This window comes from Phasianus colchicus, chromosome Z, assembly GCF_987193195.1.
Source record: "Phasianus colchicus chromosome Z, bPhaCol1.hap1.1, whole genome shotgun sequence".
Classification (NCBI taxonomy): Eukaryota; Metazoa; Chordata; class Aves; order Galliformes; family Phasianidae; genus Phasianus; species Phasianus colchicus.
In genome coordinates, this window is record NC_143476.1 from 11,025,768 (window position 1) to 11,046,743 (window position 20,976).

General features: G+C 49.4%; 1 protein-coding gene and 1 long non-coding RNA gene across 2 annotated transcripts in view; one reads left to right on the forward strand and one right to left on the reverse strand.

Annotated features, from left to right (window-relative positions):
* LOC149912493 (uncharacterized) overlaps positions 1-20,976 on the forward strand; it is a 215,133-nt gene that overhangs the window by 82,707 nt on the left and 111,450 nt on the right. The window lies entirely within an intron of this gene.
* LOC149912497 (rho GTPase-activating protein 32-like) lies at positions 7,370-11,717 on the reverse strand. Its single transcript, XM_090130831.1, has 10 exons — positions 11,357-11,717; positions 10,722-10,808; positions 10,301-10,378; positions 9,527-9,649; positions 9,268-9,345; positions 8,873-8,954; positions 8,250-8,393; positions 7,871-7,973; positions 7,643-7,775; positions 7,370-7,477 (listed from the first exon to the last, which is right to left on the reverse strand). Exons 3-10 carry the CDS (start codon positions 10,352-10,354, stop codon positions 7,370-7,372), a joined length of 825 nt encoding a protein of 274 aa, XP_089986957.1. The 5' UTR covers positions 10,355-10,378; positions 10,722-10,808; positions 11,357-11,717.

Below are 20,976 nucleotides of genomic sequence, written 5' to 3' on the forward strand. Positions count from 1 at the left end.
GTCAGTTATCCATTGGGTTTTGGCATCTCTTTATGTTTGCAAATGGTCCACGAACAGACCCTGATTTTCCTGAATGCATTAGTTACTCAGAGTTATTGCTGACACAGGACACAAAGCACAGAAATGCTGGCTGGGGTCACCTTTCTCTGAGGCTGAGCAGGGCTGCCATCAGCTAGGCACTTCACATGAGGGCTGGTGAAAGAAAGGGAGCATAAAAAAAAATCTGACACACAGCTCCTTCTCAGACATTGTATGGGTAATGTGAAGGTGAAAATACATTCATAATGTGAGCTGTTAAGCCATTCTGATTCACCCTTTGCATCCACAGCATACAGTTTTTTCCCACACTGCTGTTTCTATCCAGCAATGTGCATATGTGCAGTGGTACAGATGTTGGTGGCCCTGCCTGTGGCAGGGGGTTGGAGATTCCTGATCCTTGAGGTCCCTTCCAACCCGGGCCATTCTGTGTGTGTGTGTGTGACTGGCTAAACACCAATTGTTGCTAGCTCAGCAGGTATACTGCTAATTATTGAACGTCTGACAGCTGCTTATCAACACTTGGCCACTATTTCTGGACACCTGCTCATCCCTGAAGAGAGAGAAGTTTGGAAGGAGGACAGAGGGGAGTCTCTTGATGCCTGCCTGTTGCATCCCAACCTGCCCACAGAGTGAGTCAATTCGGCCTTGTGTGGAGGCCCTGGCTTCTTTGGAGTCTGTTTTTCTTTTGCTGAGCTTCTCCTATCCAAACAGAACGGCCTTAAAGCATGCTTTCTGGTCCTTAATGCTATACCCATACTATTTGTAACTATTACAGTTCTGTAAGTGAGAATTGATCACATAATTCAACAACTGTATTTCTAAAATACGTTTCTGAAATAACTTCTTTTTACTAATACTAATAAAGTCTTTCTACTTTTTCAAACTGTTTCTAAGGGCAAATTACAAAACACATGGTGCTGTACTGCTTCTGACCAATCCCACATTTGATAGCCAGTGCAGAAACAACATTCCATCCTACAGCATTAGCTAGTTCAGAGGTACCAGACGTGTATCTGGATGTGGCTGTTGTGCATAACTGGGGCTGAGGGATCAGAAATAACAGCTCCACTCTTGGAGACCACAGAACTGAAATGGAAAGATAAAATAGTTGCAGGGCAATTGTTCTGTGTGCCTGAAGCAGGGACTGATTTATGAAGGAGAGATTTAACAGTTAAATGAGGATTACAGCTGCAAGTCTGTGAAAAAGATGTCAGGGGTCAATGAATGTGTTAACAGCTGTGATGAAGAAGAAATGAATCCAAAGGTGTGGGCAGGGGAAGGAAATCGGGGTGGACTCACAATTTTCCCTTACAAAGAACTGCCCAAGGAGGGAGTGGAGCTGTGAAACAGCAACAATATCCCATAGCCTTAGAAGGGAGAGTGGGTCTAAAAGCTGTAACACAGACAGTGGTTAAGGATGTCTTCTGGAACCTTGTCTGTGGCCTTATAACACCCCAATCCTGTCGGCACGGAAGGCAGACGGCACGTATCGGCTGGTGCAAGATGTAAGGAAATGACTGAACCCGTTCTCAAAAGACAGCCTGTGGTTCCTAAGCCCTATACCCTAATGAGTCAGATCCCACACGGACAGCAGTGGTTTGGTGTGAGAGACCTCAAAGATGCTTTCCGGACAGCCTCTGGACTCAGAGAGAAATGGCTGCGTTTGTATGAGGACACATTGTAATCCTATCGTGATTCGTGATGATACTGTAGATACTGGAACTCGTGCTAATCCTTGTCTTTGCAGCATTTGAAGCAAGCAGCTGGTGCTGCTGTCATGCAGAAAGCTCCCTTCCAACCACTCAGCAAGAATTTGGATGAGACAGCTTCCTGCTGGGAGCCCTCCGACATCACTGCTGCCTCCTCCAGAACCATACCTGCAGATGCTTCAGAGCTCTTCAGCATGGACTTCCTTCCTCCCATCAGCAGCTGCTCCTGCACTGACCTTCATTCACACTGGGATACCATCTGCTTCCAGCAGGAGCTGACCTGCGAGACAGAGAAAGGAAACGTGGGATGAGCACCAATGCAGAAGCACAAGGCTGTGTCACCACCACGTCTTGCAGCCTTGGGAAGTCAGCTGCAACTGCAGCCTTGGTCAGAATTACAACGGGCACCGTAAATTAAGTGTGACCTCTGAAGTTGTTGCCATGATCAGAAATAGACGCTGAAATCGCTCACATAACTGTCGGTGGTTCCCTCCAAATTCTTTTGCTTTGGGGAACAGATGGACTCGGAATGGAAGGACACGAGAAAAATGACATCTGTTTGAGCTCAGCAGACTTGAGAGGTGGGCCTGGGTGAACCTGATGAGGTTCAGCACAGCCAAGTGCAAGGTTTGGCATTTGGGCCGGAGGAATCCCAGGCATTCTTTTGTCATCGTGGTGGTTTCCAATAGACCCCAACAATGAGACATCAGGTCGCCGTGTGGGCTCCTGGGTGACACTGCCATTTCCCAGCCATTGCAGCCTAGGGGCAAATAAAGTAAAATACTTCAGAAAGATCTCACACTGATTGCATATTTTACTGTTCTTTTACACAAAACAGAAGGGGAGGGCAGCAGATGCATGCAGCTGCATCAACACCCAGGCTGCTAAAGGAATGGAAAGACAGAAACATCAAATATCAATGCCTTATTCTAATGCAAGGAGGGAAGCTTTTTTCAATGTTACTTTTTATCATTTAAAATAAGCAGTTGGCACTCTTAAAGGAAAATCCTAGGCCCCAGGTTCTGGCAGTGTGGCAATCTGGCACGGACTCAGCTGTGAATGATCCAAACAGTCTGTTCCAGATTTTAACATCCCTTCTATGCATTCACAAGTTTTCTCTCTTGACTTCCCCTTACAGCCGTTAGATGCCAGCAAAACATCCCACAAACACTCCTTACCTCTGTGCACACAGGCACCCATCCAACCAGAGCCATCAGTCATTCCCAGCCATGCGCTCTTCCTCCAATCATGGTCAGCATCACACGGCCGTCACGCAGCTCACTTGACTCAGTTTTTCTCTTCTTTCTGGAGGTGTCCTTGCTTCTCAGCCTTACCTTCTCGTGATGTTTATCTCGCTCTGCAGCTCCTGCTCTGAATAGGCTTTCTTGGATTCCCGCATGACAGGCACAAAATGCAGCCACAGCCCCTGCCACCAAGGTCAGCTCTTCAGCACACATTACCTGAGGAGCACTTGGCAACTCCTGCAACCTGAGCAGTGCCAGGAAGACTGTTTCACTTCTGCTTCTCCTGGCTCAGAAATTCATTTTCCTACCTAGAAAATGGAAAAAGAAAAGAAAGAAAAAAAATCCTGACATAAAGGAGACACAATTGATACTATGGAATTCTGGAAGGCAAGGGATTTGCCCTCTATGATGAGAAGTTGAGTGCAAAGAACTAAGAAGAGCCATGAGCAGGTTGTGAACTTGTGGGTAAAATTAGGAAGTGCAGCAGTGCAGGGCTTCTGGAGGTGAGGGTCTGCTACAGCCACCTGGAAAGAGAGCCTGTTGGTGGGAGCTGCTTACTGCAGCCAGCAGAAGCATCGCACTCACTGACTCTCATCCTGATGGGGGATTCCAGTCAGTCTGGGAAATCAGCATGGCTGGCTGCAAGCAATCTGACAGACTCCTGGAGTGCAGTGAGAATCACTCTGTGGTGCAGGCATTGGGCACAGCAAGCAGAAGGGAAGCATTGCTGGACATGGTGCACACCAGGGGTTACGACAGGAGGCGGTCAGGGCTGCAGTGACCATGCCCTCCTTGAGTTGGTGATCTCAAGGAATGCGGGCCTGGCAGGAAGCAAAGGCAGGAGCCTGAACTTCAGGAGAGCCAGCTGCAGGCTGTTCCAGGAATTCTTGGACGAGATCCTCTGGACAACTGTTTGTAGGGGCAAAGGGATGGAAAAGAGCTGGTCACTTTCTCAGAAAAAAACTTGCTCAGGTTGCAGGCTGAGCTGCAGGAGAGGAAGGGGAGGAGGTGCCAGCACGGCTCTGCACGATGCTCTGCCACACTGGGCAGCTTGATCATGGCTCAGCAGTGGGATCAGACGAGGAGAAGGGGAGAAGGAAATCAAGGATGGGAGGGAACCATCAGACACAGTCAATAAGTGTCTGTGAAGTCTTGCAAACCAGAGATTCCCAGGTTGTTTCTGCTTTTGCAGCATTTGTGTGGTGCAGGGTGAGCAAAAGGTTCTGCTGCTTGATTCTTCTGCAGGAGCCGCCTAAAAGGGAAATGGCCACTGAGCTGCAGACCAAGCAGTACTGCCTGACCTTGGCCAGGGGGAGCTTCTCCTGCCGCAGTGTGCTGATGACAGGTCTGGAGATGATCTGCACGGCCAGCTCGTAGGTGGGAGCCAGGAAAGGACACGATGGGAGGAGAGAGGTGTTAAAGAACAGCCAAGGCATGGAAATGCATTAGAAGGCCCTGAAAAGCATCACAAAGCCACAGCCAGGAAGCTTGGGAGTATCATGAGCAGCATCCAGGATGCGAGAGATTATTTGCTACCATGCCAAATGGTAGCAGAGCTCCCCCTGCAGACATCCCAAAGCCAGACAAAACAGGAACAAACCCGGAGCTGTGCTGCACGCACCCCACAGCCACAGCATTGCAAGCTGGGGTGCCTTGCTGTGTGCTGCATTCATCCCAGTCCGTGTGAATGAAGACTCTGGAGGCAGTCAAGGCGTTGATTGAGCACGAGTGTGCTTTTATTATTATATAAAGGACAGGAGGGTGTGAGAGGTCCACGGTGAAGATGGGACTCATCCTGTCTTGTCATGGAGAGAGTGGCTCAGAGCTCTCAGTGCTGCTGTCCGGTGCCTGGGACTGGAGGCCTGATTGAAAGTCCCCCTGCAAGAGGCTCTGCTCCTCTTCACTGATGCTGACCTGCTCCTGCATGGAGGTGCTGCTGTCAGGGCACTCACACTGTGCTTCAGATGGGCTGCACTGCAGAGACTCTGGGTTAAAATCCACACTTGTGACTGTGGTGTCTGGGAGGCTCAGGTCAGCAACTTCAGCAGAGCCAGGTGTAATGAGAGCATGGACTTCGATGAGCTCCTTCTCTCCATTACTGATGTCAGATGGAAGGCTGCTGTTGGAACTGCAGCAATTTGTGCTTCCTAAGAGCTCTCCACTGATGGAAGCACACAGAGCATCCTCGCTACTTGCCCTGGATCTTATGGCTTGGCAAGGGCTCGATTCACCTAGAAAGGATACACAGGGGTTAGTGTCAAACTTTCACAAGCTGAATTACGACAGTGGTACTTGATCAGGGGTGAAGATTTAGGCACGGGATTGAACGATAGAAAGAGATACATGTGCAGAGCAAGCTTGAATTGTATGTTCCTGAAAAGCAGGGATTTGGAAGCTGCATTTGCACCCTTACCTGCCAGGACTACCACTGCTGTTTCAGAGGGCTGCCTGGCATTGCGCTGCAGTTGGCGTTTGCTGCCAGAGGATGGCTTCCTGAGGCTGAAGCAGCAACACCAACTGCTAGCTGGTGATTCCTCATTCTTGCTGGGTGGATTTTGTCTGGAGAGAGAAAACAGCCAATGCATTGAGTCGTGCGTGGTGCAGGGTGAGGGAAGAGCAGCACTGAGCTCTTGGCAGCAGTTGCTTGTTCCTAGCACTGCCTGGTTTCTGCAGGAAAACACAAAAACCCACCCAAACAATGATGCTGGGTGCTGGAAAAGAAAGTCCTCTTTACCTGTCAGATGGAAAGTCAACGACGGTGTGGAATTTGCCCTGCCCAGCTGCAGGGCTTTCTTCCACTTCAATGTCCCTGCTGCTCTCTGTTACCACAGAAGAGGTGCTGTGGCCTCGCCTCTGTGCCTGTGCCTCCTCCAGGCTGAGCAGCTTTGTGGCAGCAGAAGAGACCCCCACAGACTTGGGCCCTGGGAGAGAATTGTGCCCTGTCAGGGAAAACCACAGGTAAGAGCGAGGATCAGAAAGCAGCAGCACAGCCACCACAGTTCTGGGGGAGGTGCTGTATTTTTCTCAGGCTTGCTTATCCGAGCCACTGGAAGAAGAGGAGCCCAAAATAACCATGTGGGAAGAGGTGTGTTTATGGCAAAGGACACGGTCATCATTAAGAGCAGCTTACTGTATCAAAATAGGCAAGGAAAAACCCAAGGAAATGGGGGCAGGGAACTGAGAAAGCTTCGCTGCCACACTTGCATCAAGCTTTTCCTGCGTGCAAACCATAATAATGACGGTTTCCTCCTTGTGAAGTTTGGGCTTGGACATTCTCAGCATCCAGCAACAGGATGCCATACCCTAATGGAAGTCCAGAGGTCTGCTGTCCCCTTGATGGTAAAAGAGTATCTCAAACATCCTGGAGAAGGCCTGCATTTGGTCAAGGTGTCAGGTCAAGATCAAGCTAATGGAGGAAGACACTCACCTGCTGCATCTGCAATGTCTGCTCTGGATTTGGAGCCGAAGAGGACGTCGGTGTGGTTGATGATGAATTCCACCACATCCGACTGCGTCTGCAGCTCCATGCAGGCAGCTCTTCCGCTGGCGCAGGCAGACTCGTTCTGCTGTGATCTGTAGATAAGGCAGATTTTAGAAGTCATTTCTCCAAGACCGTTTCCCCGAGTCTGAATTGTTGCAGCCAAAAGCTGTCAGCTGAGGCTCTGGAGACTTCCGCAGTGGGCAATCAGTGATGCCACTGCAGAAATTCCCCTGGATGATCAAGGACACGTCAGTCCCATCTCAACAAGACTGCAGAAATTGTCACCTAGACATTGTGCCCGTGGGGTTGGAGAACAGCTCAGGCTCCTGCTCTTCTGTCAGCCACAGATTTTACAGGAGAAGAGCACATTTGATGGAGAAAAAGGGAGCACTGTTTTTTTTTTTAATGGAGAACAGATGTAAGCGTTGTGTTGAAACAGAACCAGCAGTTTACCTTAAGAGGTTTGGAGCCCACACAATGGCTAGGTTCTTGGCATGCATGTTTGTGATGGTGGAGCTCCCAGCCAGACACGCCAAGTGTCTCATCAGGAACTCCAGTGTCCTGGAAAACAAGAGAGGCAAACGTTCAGCACCAACGAGCATGCCGTGCTGCAATTCAGAAAGCAAACCTCCATTCATGCTACTTCTTGTGATTGCTACTGTCACCGAAGATGAAGTAGATCCAACCTGACTGAGTGCCACGCTGCAGCACCAAGCCCCAGCACAGCACAGCCGCAGCCATCAGCTGCACCAAGCGTGCCCCCGTGCCCAGGAACTGACCCCATAAAGTAAGCCCATGGAGCCTTCAACCCTTCAGCATACACAGGCATCGTGTTGCCGGCGTGAGACAGAGCCTGGAACCGCATCGTTGCCCTCTGCAATGCAGCAGGGCTGAGCTCAGCAGGCTGAGGGCAGCACTGACCTGTAGTGAGGAGCGGGCAGCTGCTGGATGACGTCCTGCATTCTGAGCAGCCGCTCCTCCTCTGTAGCGGCACCAACAGCATCCTGGAGTAGTGCAGAAAGGGAGCGAGACACCAATCAGGCTAGTACACCACTGCGAGTAAACCTCGTGGGGCTGACAGCAAAAGGGCCTCCGAGCTGGGGCACTGCTGCAGCCATCTGCCAAGAGGCCCAGGAAGAGGGAAATGAAAGACGTGGCCTTGTGCTTACCGAGAACTTGCCGTACAGCTGGTGGGTGAGCAGAGGGTTCGGGAGCTCCCTGAAGTACATCTTGCAGAGGGAGCTCACGCTGTGAATGTCCCGGACGGTGATCTCAGGAATCTGCTCAGACTCAAATTCCTGCCTGGAGAGAGGGACGCAAACCCGGTTGAGCGAGAGGAAGGCAAGCCCAAAGCCACACCAGATGCACTCAGGCTGTGTCAGTCGCAGCACTCTTACCGCAGTCTCTGGATGTTGGACGCGACGCCGGACAGGCGGTATATCCCCTGCACCACGCCGTGCTGCTCAATGAACTCAGCGCAGCTCTGGAGGACCTGGGGGACTGAAGAACACGTGCCAGCCGTCAGTGGAGCTCCTGATTCAATCGTGCTGCAGGCTGTGCTTCACATCCCATCCACTAAGCCCAGCCAGGCTTGGCTGAAGCAAATACAGATGTGCTTGTCTCTTAGGAGCATCCGCCTCACTTTATCCTTCAGCCATCAACTCCCATTACACGTGTCTCCACTGCTATCAGCCTTCCCCCTGCTAGATATGAGCTCCCTTTCATCTTCTTTAGATGCCCAGCAGAGGAAGATCTCGGGAATGGGCAGCTCCTTACCATCACGACCGGAGTGGAGAAGATGCTCTCCCAGGTCACCGCCAAACACCCTTTCCTTCTCCACCTCCCGCTCGGTCGGTTTCTTTGGGCGGGCCTTCACCAAGGAACGAAGGAAGGTGAGGATCTTGCTGCGTTTCTTGGGCACTGCACAACAAAAGGAAGAAACCAGGTCATTTCAGGTCTGGCTCCATTGGACGAGGCCGAGCACAGCACATTCTACAGAGCACGTCAGAACGGGAAGAACATTACCAACCAGTACATACAAAAAGGGATTTTCCCCATGCCTGGAGGAGCCCAAGGCCAGGTTGGATGGGGCCCTGGGCAGCCTGGTCTAGTCTCACATTAAATGTGGGGGCTGGGAGACCATCCTGAGGCGGGAGGGTTGGAGCATGATGATCCCTGAGGTCCCTTCCATCCCAAGCCATTCTATGAAGATTCTATAGTTTCCCCAAGTCCAGTCATAAACACAGGAGGATTGGGCCAAATCTCTGCCCCATGGTGTGCGTGAAGGATCATCAACCCAGAGGACAATGTGGGATGCATAAAGGAGGTATTAAACATGGAACACACCCCAAAAAAGACTTCATTTTGCTTCCCCACACTATCAAATGTAACATCCGTACCTGGCTTTGGCACTGAGTTGATGAGTGCCTCAGGAATGTTCTTATTAATGAGTTCCACACACTCCCCTGGGAAAAATCCAACCTGTAACAAGAAGAGAGGCCAACTATTGCATGCAGCACTTCTCAGATCTGAACTGTTAAACCAAAAGCCACATAACATTTCCCTCGGAACGTGCTTGCCTGACGTTCCATAAGACTATCCAGCAGAAAATGGCCATAGTTCACAGCATAAAGGTAATAATTTTTCAACATTTGCAGCCAACGGCAAGGTCCCCTGACACCGACACAGGGAAACTGTTTACGTCCATTAGGCATCCTGTGCATGCAGAGCAGCTGTAAGCTAAGATTCCTGCCTTTACTGCAGTTGCACTCTCCAGTCTGAAGCTTGTGCCTACCTGGAAGCCGAGCTTGCCTCTCCACCAGGGGGTCAGCTCCTTTGGAGGCATGTCGATGACACAGATGATGTCTCCGACCTGCAAGAGATTGCAACGTCAATCCCAGCTTCAGCACAGCTGGGAGGAAAGCACAGCTCAAATGACTGCATTCTTCTGCACTGCCAAACATCGCCGAGCCTGAGAGCACTTGCACCAGTGCAGCTCTGAAGGCATTTGCCATTGTAAAATTGAGCAACAAGGAACGCCTTGAACTGCTTACCTCAAAGGAGAGTTCATCCGCTGCCTGGGCAACGTATCTCTTAATAGCATGGGCAGCAGCAATAGCTGGAACATTCACAGGTGCCACCTCATGGTCTAGCAGGGGCTTCCCCTTGTTCTCAGCCTGAAACAGAGAGCACAGGCCACGGTGAGGAGCTGGGAACCAACAAGGAGGATTTCAAGGTGAGGAGCACATCTGCAGAGAAAGCTGCAGGAAATGCACTCGGTCCTTATCATGGGCACTTCAGAAGGAACTGCAAGTCTAATAACGGCTGTTTCTCTCCCTGGTGTGCAGCAGGCACACGCCAGGCAATGCAAAGATGCATCTCTCCCCATCCAGACTAATCAGCAATGGCACTGACGCAGACAGGTGGCCTTGTGTATTTTGCCACATCCTTTCCTGCGCTCTTTGTGCAGGAAGGCTGGCTGTTTAAGATGCTAGGAGACCGTGAAGAGGGAAACCAAAGCTACGGCTGCAGTTACAAGGTGCAAACAGTGCCATTGCAAGCACCAAGCAGCTCTCTTGAGCAGTCCAACCAACAGCGAGGCCAAACAGAGCAGAGAATGATTGTTGTTTCTGCAGCCATTTCAAGGGAAAAGTCAGTAGAGGACAAACACAACACCCGAGATGGCTCTGGTACTTTTATAAACTTGCCACTCTTGCACTACTGTCTTGCCACAGAGGAGCTCTCTTGGAAAGCAGGAGAGCACATCTGCGGCTCACTCTGCTGGCTGCAGTCAGGGAACAAAGACCAATCAGAGCTTCATACTCTACCTCTGTCCATGCCAGGTCAGGCCCACAGCTGATCTCGCTGCACGCCACAGCCATCAGCGTAGGTGTGACAAGCTGGAACTGAAAAGAAACACACTTTTATTTTCTCTGTTCACATCTCTGCTGTGCTCCCTACAGCTGTCGGGCACACTCACACAGCCCAAGCACGCCTGCTGGTGTCCCTGGTGATGCTGTGCAGCTCTGCACAAGCTGGGGCTGGGACTCTTTGCCTAAGGGATTGGTTTCCTGTAGACCAGCTGGTCACAGCACCACAGACAGCATCCTTCTGAGGGCTGAGCTGCAGAGCACGTGGAGAAAACCCACACGTGACCAGCGTCCCATCAAAGCTGGATGAGGCTGTGTTACTAAACACGGGGCGTCACGGGCTGCTAAAGCATGTGGGGGGACAAAGCATGGCAGGTACCTGGCAAGAGATCAGAACGAGGGAGAGAAATCTCACGAATCCGCAGCCGTTCCTTGTCACTTTGCTCTGATCTTCCACGAGCAAAAGCTGCAGCAGGGAAGCAGGCAGAGGGTGGAGAGAGGAGAGAGAAAGAGCAGGTCAGTTTGCTTCCACGGTTTAGCAAAGACTACAAGGGAAAAACCAAAATCTGCCCTCCCTCAACTTAAAAACTTAAGTTTTCAACTTAAAACCATTTCCCCTTGACCTGCTGATATCTACCCTTTCAAAGAGTTGATTCCCCTCCTCTTTTTAGGCTCCCTTTAGGTACTGAAGGCTGCCATGAGGTCACCCCACTGCCTTCTTTTCTCCAGGCTGAACAAGCCCAGCTCCCTCAGCCTGTCTTTGCAGGGGAGGTGCTCCAGTCCCCTGATCATCTCTGTGGCTCGCCTCTGGACCCTCTCCAACAGCTCCCTGTCTTTCTGGACACTGTACTGCAGCTGGGGCCTCACAAGAGCAGAGCAGGGGGGGACGATCACCTCCCTGTCCCTCATGGCCACCCCTCTGCTGATGGAGATAATGTGATCCTATGAGCTCCGCCAGCCAGCAGTTCTCAGCACTCACTGTCCCCCCGTCTCTCCCACACTGTCTCAGCTTACCTACAAGGTGCTGCACAGGACGGTGTGAAGACAAAGGGACGCAGTCGGTGCACAAGTGCAACAAGCGAGCTGCTCAGTCAGAGCTCCAGCGCTCCAATGAAGGGACGCAGCACGCACTGCTCCTCCCCTCATTCTAGCCCTTATGACATCACTGAGGGCCACCAGGCTGCTCCACCACGACGGACAGGGTGGGGAGGCAAGACCAGTCACAAGGGCAGAAGATTCCAACAGCCCAGCCCAACGTTCTGGAATCAGGGGCTGCTTGGAATTCTACCCCAGCCAAATCCTGGAGAAGCTGGCACGGGGTCGTCATGACCAAAGCGCAGGACCTGGCGCTTGCTCTTGTTGAGCCTCGCACAACTGGCCTCAGTGCATCCCTCTGGAGGGCCTTCCTGCCCTCAGCCAGATGGACGCTTCCTCCCAGCAGCGTACCTTGCAGTGCTGGGCCCATGTCAAATCCACACTAGAGTGGGTTTTGTTACATTCAAGGGCATGTTGCAGCACCCATCTATTTCACCTGGAAGGAAATAAAGCAGGAGATGGGAGAAACACAGAACTACTGCCAGACTGCTTTATCCCTTTCTTAGCCCAACTTCCCTTGCCTCATCCCCTACCCCAACTCCTGGATGATGCCCACGGGCTGATAGTTGGATCTCAAATCCATAGGACTCCTTTCACAGGGCTCCATCAAAAAGGCTGTCACACTTGTTCCGTACACTCACACTGACCCAGCAGTGGTATCACAGTCACTTAACACACACACAACAACCAAACCCCGAGCATGCACATCCCTTCCTGCGTGACTGCAGCCCACAGCTCCCCTTCACACCTCCGTGGATCTCTGGTGTTTTACACGGATGCAGCCTCGCTGCAGCTCCGTGGCTGTCACACAAGGCCTGCAGGACCTCTTTCTCTGCAAACCCCGTCTGCAGGCATTGGTTCACGAGGTTCACCTCCTGCCCTCCTGAGCAAAAACAAGCACTAAGAACAAGAGCAAAGCACACTGGACTCGACCTGGCTGGATCCCCAACCCTCAGTCCTGTCAGTCGTACCCTGGTGTGGAGACTCATCCCCAAAGCCTGGCTGGACATCAGCACAGGCATCCTTCTTCAAACGCCCCATCCAAGCAGCAAGGGATCAAAGCGTTGGCACAGCTGAAACAGAAATGCTGTGTGAGTTTCCTGTTAGCACTGAGCAGGAACAAATCTACCGCTGAGCAGCAGGATGTGAGACAAGCAGCAGAAGACACCCAACCTGCAGAACCAGCTCGTTTGGGGTCGGTCCAGATGTTTGTCTGCTCCCTTCCCTGGCCCAGGCCAAGCTTGTGAGCTGCTCCTCCTTGGTGCAGGGGGAAATGGTGCAGATGCCATGTGGTGGCTATGCACAGCATGCCTTTTACTTGCTTTTCCTCTCTCCATCTGCCATTAGCAAACAGCATCTCCAGCCTCCAGAGATCACTGAGTCCAACCCCTGCACAACAGTGAAAAAAAAAGATATGATAAGGGGTACTTAAAGCACAGCATCTGTAATCAGATCAGACTCCTGCACTGTGAAGACTTCCATGAGTATTCCTGCAGAGTGCATCACTTAGTCTCTCTTTAGCCTTGTGTTCATGGTTTTCCTGTAAGAGCTTGTCTAAACACTGCCTGTAATCGTGGTTATGCTAGAAGCATTTGGATTTCTTGATCCTCAGTGTAATTTCAATAACAAATCCAGATGTTTTTTTGTTAGGGACAGCTTTCAATTTCTCAACTGAAATTTCAATATTGCATTAGGTGTTGACAACCACGGGGCTGCAGTACAGAGAATTACAGGAAGATTAATTTCTCCATCTCCATGCTCCTAGACATTTATGATTACAGTGATGTAGTTATATACAAAGTTGCAAGATACCAAAGCTAGAATAACCTCTTGGTGCAGCAGGATGTCTGGAGCCCAAGTGCAGAGTCTCAGTGTTCCCAAGCCTTGAAGAGGTGCATCGTATGTGCTGGGGCTGATGACACAGACACTGGAGCAAGGCCAGTGTGATGTTAGAAACTTGACCAGCAGCTGATCTGTTGTCAGCCATTTCTGGACACAAACGGGATCTGGTCGACTTAGGACATGACCTTTGGGCTGGAGAGCAACTCCCCGAGGAATCACACAGCCACTGCAGACCGTTGGCAAGAACCCCATACCAAAACAGCTCATCTGCAATCAGTTTTTAATCTGTGCAGCAGTGATTGGAACAGGCGCACGCTCTCTGCAATTGCAGGAATGTTCACAAGTGGAATGTACATCACCTGTGTGCTCCAGCTCTTCTGTGTGCATGCTAGGAGCAGTGATCCCCCTGCACCCAGGGCTGCAATAAGGTCCTGTGGGCTTTCTAACCTGCCAACCAGCAGCCCAGGCTGCCCAGAGCCACATCCAGCCTGGCCTTGGATGCCTGCAGGGATGGGGCATTCACAGCCTCCCTGGGCAACCTGTTCCAGTGCCTCACCACCCTCTGGCTGAAAAACTTCCTCCTCACATCCAACCTAAAAATCAACACCCCCCGTCTCAGTTTAAAGCCATTCCCCACTTGTCCCATCACTATCCACCCTCCAAAACAAAACACCTCGGCTGTTCAACACTGAAAGAGCAAAATAACCCACAGCTCTTACTTCCACTGTATGCAGTTAATTCCAAACTTAAGGTCACAGTTTAATTACTCATGTGATCCTTCCTGACAGAAGAACTACTCGTAGTGATGTGTAGGAGTAAGGAACAGTTTGAAAAGGTCATGGACATATTAGAACTTGCAGCATTTATCTTAATAGATGCCTACATTGCAAAGCATTTTGTAAAACACACGTTACAAGTACTGTGCATTGGATTACACTATATCAAACTCTAAGTAACAATACAGGTTGCTTTTAAATCTACACTTACATGCTAACTCCTTGATAAAATTCCTGACTGCCTTCAGTTTTATAGCCAAAGCAGTGTTTGAGCTGGTAATGTACTCTTGAACAGCACTGCTGCCTTCAGCATTTGTATGTTTAGATCTGAAAAGAGAACTTGGTCATTATTTCACGATGAGAGAATCCTATATGACAAAACAGAATTACAAAAATCTGACAATACTGTAAAATGCCAGCGTAAGAATGTGGCTTTGATTTTTTTTTTTTCTTTTTTTTTTTTTAAATGGTGAGTGTACCATTAATTCAAGACAAGAATTTTGTTTGTAAGTCGATCTCTATAACTGTTCTTGGCATCATTCTGTAGGATGAACTAGATACATGGAATTTGGCACTGGCTCCCCAGGGCAGTGGTTTGGCACTGAGCTGACAAAGGCCAAAGAGCATTTGCACAATGCTCTCAGACACAGGGCTTGAGGTCCGGTGTGGAACCAGGAGGTGGAATACATGATCCTCGAGGTCCCTTCCAAATACAGATATTCCATCATCCTCTAATACTTATATTCCCAAGTCCTGTACACAGTGCTCAGATGCTTAATTGAAAGGTTCCATGAAACAGTGAGGTATCTATGTCCCTTTACCACCCAGTTATTCAATTTGCCACATGGATCTTTTATCCAGTCACATTAAAAAACCCCTCAAAGTATTTCCTTCAGTCTTCCATTCTGATAGAGCTTTCTGGAGCAAATAAAGAGTTGCAACTCAGAATGTCCACACCTCCCTTCCTGCACCCTGCATACATTTTTCATTGCACTGTGATTACGTACCATTCTATTGTCACCCTCATTCTGTACTTATCTAGGCAGTTTACTGCCATTAAATTTTCCAGCAACAGATGCCCACAAGTACAGCCAGCCTGGACTTATTTCCAATACTTATCTTTGTCCTGATGTCCTTGTAGGAGCTGGGACATTTCTCCATCTCAGCAGCAGAGGGCAGGAGGGGTCCAAGGTGAGGGCACGCTCTCCTCTATTTTTCTGGCACTCAAAGACAAAGGGAACAAGAAAACCAGATGTGTTTCCCTGCCCATGGCAAACACCAGCCTTTCCATCCTTACAGTCCTTCCTGCCATCAGCACAGACATTTTGCTTTCTTGTGCCACTTCATCCCTTTAGCATCTGGCATTCTAACAAAAAAGTACTTACAAGGAATTTTAATATTTTCATATTAAATGTCAGAATTAGAACCATTATGTTTACCAAATATTTAAAACGTTCAACCCAGTGAGAAGTGAATTGATGTTGCATTTAGCATTCAGATAAGAACTTGTATACGAAGTAAAAAGTGCTGCTTTCATAAACTATAGTCTCATTGTCAAGCCTTGCACTGTCTCAGCAGATTATTACAGAATGTTCATTCAAGCAGGAATTCAGAGATGCGTCTGAATTGATAACAACAACGAGTAATTAAGAAAGCTTGACTGCAGTCTGCTTGAGGATTCCAGTCTGAAGTGTGTTCCACCTGATGACAACTGGGAATGTCTTTCTCTCACCATTAGAACCATTGCACCTCTGACTAAACACATAGCTAATCACCACTGAAAACCTAGGTGCAATTTCTGCAGTGCACAGACCAACTACGTGTTGATTAACATTCAGAGAGATTGTGCAGGTGTCCTTTTAGGAACTGGCCTACAGTATGCTAAGAGGGATGGATGTGGGGACATTAGGATAACGTGCCCTCTGCCTGTTAAGACAGCCCCAGCAGAGCAGGTCAGCAGGCTGAAGAGCTGAGTGGGTCACCAGGGCTCAGAGACTTCACTCGGCCATCTGAAAGTTGAGGGACTTCGCCCCAAGCTGCCCTTTTCCATGCAGGCAAGGAGGCCAAGAGAAGGTGGATCGGCACGGTTCTGGTGCAGACAGGGGCTGCAGTGTGAGCAGGCCTACACAGACAAGGCTGTGCCCACACAGAGTGACAGCAGCTTTCGCTGTGAGCAGATTCCCAGGGGGCCTGAGCCATGGCAGTTCTTGATGGCAGCATGTTCCAATCAGCCCTGGAAGTCTTCTCTGGACGTCTGTCGCATTCTGGAATCCACACTGAGGACGCAGTCGCTGTGTCAGAGCAGCTGGCAGAGTCACGGGGAACCGTGACGTAGTTGGCCCAGGGAGCAACAACAAGGCCTGCACTGCTCAGCCAGCCCAGGCCAAAGGGGAGCACGAGAGAGAGCAGAGGAGAGAGGGGGGGAAAGAGGGCCAGGAAGGAAAGGCCTGTGCCTGAATGGACGTGTAGCAGCAGCTGCTGACAGCAAACTCGGTGATGGCAGGGGCACAGCAGAGCAGTGCAATGCTGGCAGCTTCCTGTGTCTTTCACACAGGCACTGCAGACATGGCCAGCACTGGGAGATCAGCAGAACTGCTGCACACCTCTGCCAGCCCAGGCCAGAGGAGTGCAGAACAGTGAGCTGCTGCTGAGGGGAGAGAGGATGGCCTGAGAGCTGACCTGAGAGGCAGGGCTGGCTGTGTGACAGCAGCCTCTGTGTCCTCCTCCTGTGTCTGTGAGGGCCAGAGGGCCAGAAGAGAACATGCCCAGACAACGAAGCCCTGCTGTCCTCTGCTGCTCAGCTGGAGAGATGTTCCGCCTTCCTGAAGGACGCTGATCCAAAGGGAAGGAATCAAAGGAAGTCCAGGCTGGCTGTCCTTGTGGGCATCAGCTGCTGGCAGCTGCCTCTGTGCTGCCATGGGCAGGGCACAGCACACACAGTGTTTGCAGTTCCCTGTGTGACACTGGCCCTGGTGACCTGACAGCCATAGGGAGACAAGAGAAAGAGCTGCCTCCCTCTGCCAGATGAGGCAAAGGGGAGAATCCCAGAATCACAGCATGGCCCGGGTTGGAAAGGAGCTCAAGGTTCATGAATCTCCAACCCTTGGCTCTCCAAGGGTGCACAGGGGGCTTTGTTCTCCCTGTGGTGCAGCTTCAGTGCCAACTCACAGCTGAGCTGGTTGGCACACTGTGACAGCCTGCCGCTCTGAAGCTCTTGGGGCAGTGCTCAGTTCTTTCTGAAGTACTCTGGAAAATGCTGCTTCTCCTTCACCAAGTCTGTTTCCAGACAGACGTCTTTTTCTCCTCTGTACACACAAACAGTATCTTGTAACTCCCTGGCACAGTGCTCAGAAGTGATGCTTCTGGAAGCACGTCAGAGAAAAGTGGCCTTGTCCCAGTGGACTTTCAGAGCAGATGAGAACAAGTCTTGGTTGACGGCTTTCTTCTGCTTCTGGAACTGCACAGGCAGGTTGTGTGTTGTCATACTTTATGCCAGAGTGCCAAACTGAAGCAGTTTCTGCAACTTCTTTTTTTTTCATACTTGTCTTGTACTTGTGGATGTCTTCAGGGGTTTGAAATGGGCAGAGCTGTAAAACTTGAAGGCTTTCACTGAAATTGTCCTCTGCTTTATTTTGTAATCTTAGTTTCACCAATGCTTTCCAATATTATTTTCGTATGAATGCAGATACATGGGATAGGATTTAAAGTTTTCATGTTTTTGCTGCATAATTTTCTGTAGTCATCATAAGCAAATAAAGAAAATAAATGGTAATTAGGCAATCTATTAACAACCTGTGGCACGTGTCAAAACAATGAAATTCCTTGCAGGAAGAAAATATCGCTATATAATAATGTGGCTATCCAAAACTGTTAATTATACTTTAGGACCTGGAGATAATCCTGAAATGCGGGACTTTGATCTTAGCCAAGAATAATAAAACTTATTATCATTCTTAAATTGGCAGCTGCTATCAAAAGCCTCTGTCTTATTTCCCTTTTAGTAACACTGGCTAAATCAGAGAAACTGATAAAAGAATTTCATGATTGCAGCTTAGGGATTCTTTCCCACTTGACCAGAAGTAATCAATGTCCAAAAATGTCTGTAAATACTTTTTCTATCTTATTTTGCCAGATGTATTGATATTTGAGATGAATGGCAAAAACATTTTGCGTATATAGATAAGCAATGCAAATTCGCTGGGTTGTTTTAGAGAAAAAAGCTCTGGTTATCAGATCGTTTCCATGCAGAAATAAGATTTACAGAAAAATTCTCATTATTATTATTCATGCATGAATAAGTTCAAAAAAGAGATGTGGGGGATGTTGTTTCAATTCCAGGTGATAGTAGGAAGGACTGTCAGGATGGAAAGGCTAGTGTCTGCATGGGAAACGAAACACTTCTGGTTTTCATGTTCCCTTTGTCTTTGAGTGGAAGAGGCCATGAGGAGAGTGTGCCCTAAACTTGGACCCTTTTTGACCATTGCAGCAGAGATGGAGAAGTGTTCAACCTTCTAGAAGGACTTCAGGACAAAGATATGTAATGAAAATAAGTCCAGGTTGGCTGTCCTTGTGGGCATCAGCTGCTGGCATCTGCATTGCTGCTGCCATGAGCATGGCAAAGCAGGTAAAAGATTGCTTTTCCTTGTGTGACACAGGAGCTCTTGTCTTGAAAGCTAGAGGGATGCAATAGAAAGAGCTGCAACCTCTGCCTGACATGGCAATGGTGAGTGGAATGTTGTTTCCATTTCTGCTGATGTCAGGAAGGACTGTAAGTATGGAATGTCTGGTGTTTGCCATGGGCTGGGAAAAACATCTATTTTCTTGTTCTCTTAATCTTTCAGTGCTAGGTAAATAGAGGAGAGTGTGCCCTCACCTTGGAACTCTCCTGCCCTCTGCTGCTCAGAGGAAGAAATGTCCAAGCTTCTAGAAGGACATCAGGACAAAGATATGTAATGAAAATAAGTCCAGGCTGGCTGCCCTTGTGGGCGTCAGCTGCTGGCATCTGCATTGCTGCTGCCATGAGCATGGCAAAGCAGGTAAAAGATTGCTTTTCCTTGTGTGACACAGGAGCTCTTGACTTGAAAGCTAGAGGGATGCAATAGAAAGAGCTGAAACCTCTGCCTGACATGGCAAAGGTGAGTGGGATGTTGTTTCAGTTGCTACTGATGTCAGGAAGGATTGTAAGGATGGAAAGTCTGGTGTTTGCCATGGGCAGGGAAACACATCTGGTTTTCATTTTCTTGTTCTCTTTGAGTGCCAGATATGCAGGGGAGAGTGTGCCCTCACCTTGAACCCATCCTGCCCTCTTCTGCTGAGATGGAGAAATCTTCCAGCTTGTAGAAGGACATCAGGACAAAGATATGTAATGAAAATAAGTCCAGGCTGGCTGTCCCTGTGGGCATCAGCTGCAGGCATCTGCATTGCTGCTGCCATGACCATGGCAAAGCAGGTAAATGATTGCTTTTCCTTGTGTGACACAGGAGCTCTTGACTTGAAAGCTAGAGGGATGCAATAGAAAGAGCTGCAACCTCTGCCAGACATGGCAAAGGTGAGTGGGATGTTGTTTCAATTAGTGCTGAAGTCAGGAAGGACTGTAAGGATGGAAAGGCTGGTGTTTGCCATGGGCTGGGAAACACATCTTGTTTTCATTTTCACTTTCTCTTTGAGTGCCAGATAAACAGGGGAGAGTGTGCCCTCACCTTGGAACTCTCCTGCCCTCTGCTGCTCAGAGGGAGAAATGTTCCAGCTTCTAGAAGGACATCAGGACAAAGATATGTAATGAAAATAAGTCCAGGCTGGCTGCCCTTGTGGGCATCAGCTGCTGGCATCTGTATTGCTGCTGCCAAGAGCATGGCACAGCAGGTAAAAGATTGCTTTTCCTTCTGTGACACAGGAGCTCTTGACTTGAAAGCTAGAGGGATGCAATAGAAAGAGCTGAAACCTCTGCCAGACATGGCAAAGGTGAGTGGGATGTTGTTTCAGTTGCTGCTGATGTCAGGAAGGACTGTAGGGATGGAAAGGCTGGTGTTTGCCATGGGCAGGGAAACACATCTGGTTTTCATTTTCTCTTTCTCTTTGAGTGCCAGAAAAAGAGGAGAGTGTGCCCTAACCTTGGATCCCTCCTGCCCGCTTCTGTTGAGATGGAGAAATATTCCAGCTTGTAGAAGGACATCAGGACCAAGATATGTAATGAAAAGAAGTCCAGGCTGGCTGTCCTTGTGGGCATCAGCTGCTGGCATCTCCAATGCTGCTGCCATGAGCATGGCAAAGCAGGTAAAAGATTGCTTTTCCTTGTGTGACACAGGAGCTCTTGTCTTGAAAGCTAGAGGGATGCAATAGAAAGAGCTGCAACCTCTGCCAGACATGGCAAAGGTGAGTGGGATGTTGTTTCAGTTGCTACTGATGTCAGGAAGGACTGTAAGGATGGAATGTCTGGTGTTTGCCATGGGCAGGGAAACACATCTGGTTTTCATTTTCTCTTTCTCTTCGAGTGCCAGATAAACAGGGGAGAGTGTGCCCTCACCTTGGACCCATCCTGCCCTCTTCTGCTGAGATGGAGAAATGTTCCAGCTTCTAGAAGGACATCAGGACAAAGATATGTAATGAAAATAAGTCCAGGCTGGCTGTCCTTGTGGGCATCAGCTGCTGGCATCTGGACTTCTGTGACATGAGCATGGCAAAGCAGGTAAAAGATTGCTTTTCCTTGTGTGACACAGGAGCTCTTGACTTGAAAGCTAGAGGGATGCAATAGAAAGAGCTGCAACCTCTGCCAGACATGGCAAAGGTGAGTGGGATGTTGTTTCAATTAGTGCTGATTTCAGGAAGACTGTAAGGATGGAAAGGCTGATGTTTGCCATGGGCTGGGAAACACATCTTGTTTTCATTTTCTCTTTCTCTTTGAGTGCCAGATAAAGAGCAGAG

Bases quoted from the DNA above. Each gene is read 5' to 3' on its own strand.
- LOC149912497 (XM_090130831.1), bottom strand. From the start codon at position 10,354: ATGGCTGTGGCGTGCAGCGAGATCAGCTGTGGGCCTGACCTGGCATGG. The intron at 8,955-9,267 runs GTAGGCACAAGC...TTCTTGTTACAG, and splicing joins GAGGCAAGCTCGGCTTCCAG to GTTGGATTTTTCCCAGGGGA. The intron at 7,776-7,870 runs GTAAGAGTGCTG...CCCTCTCTCCAG, and splicing joins TCCAACATCCAGAGACTGCG to GCAGGAATTTGAGTCTGAGC.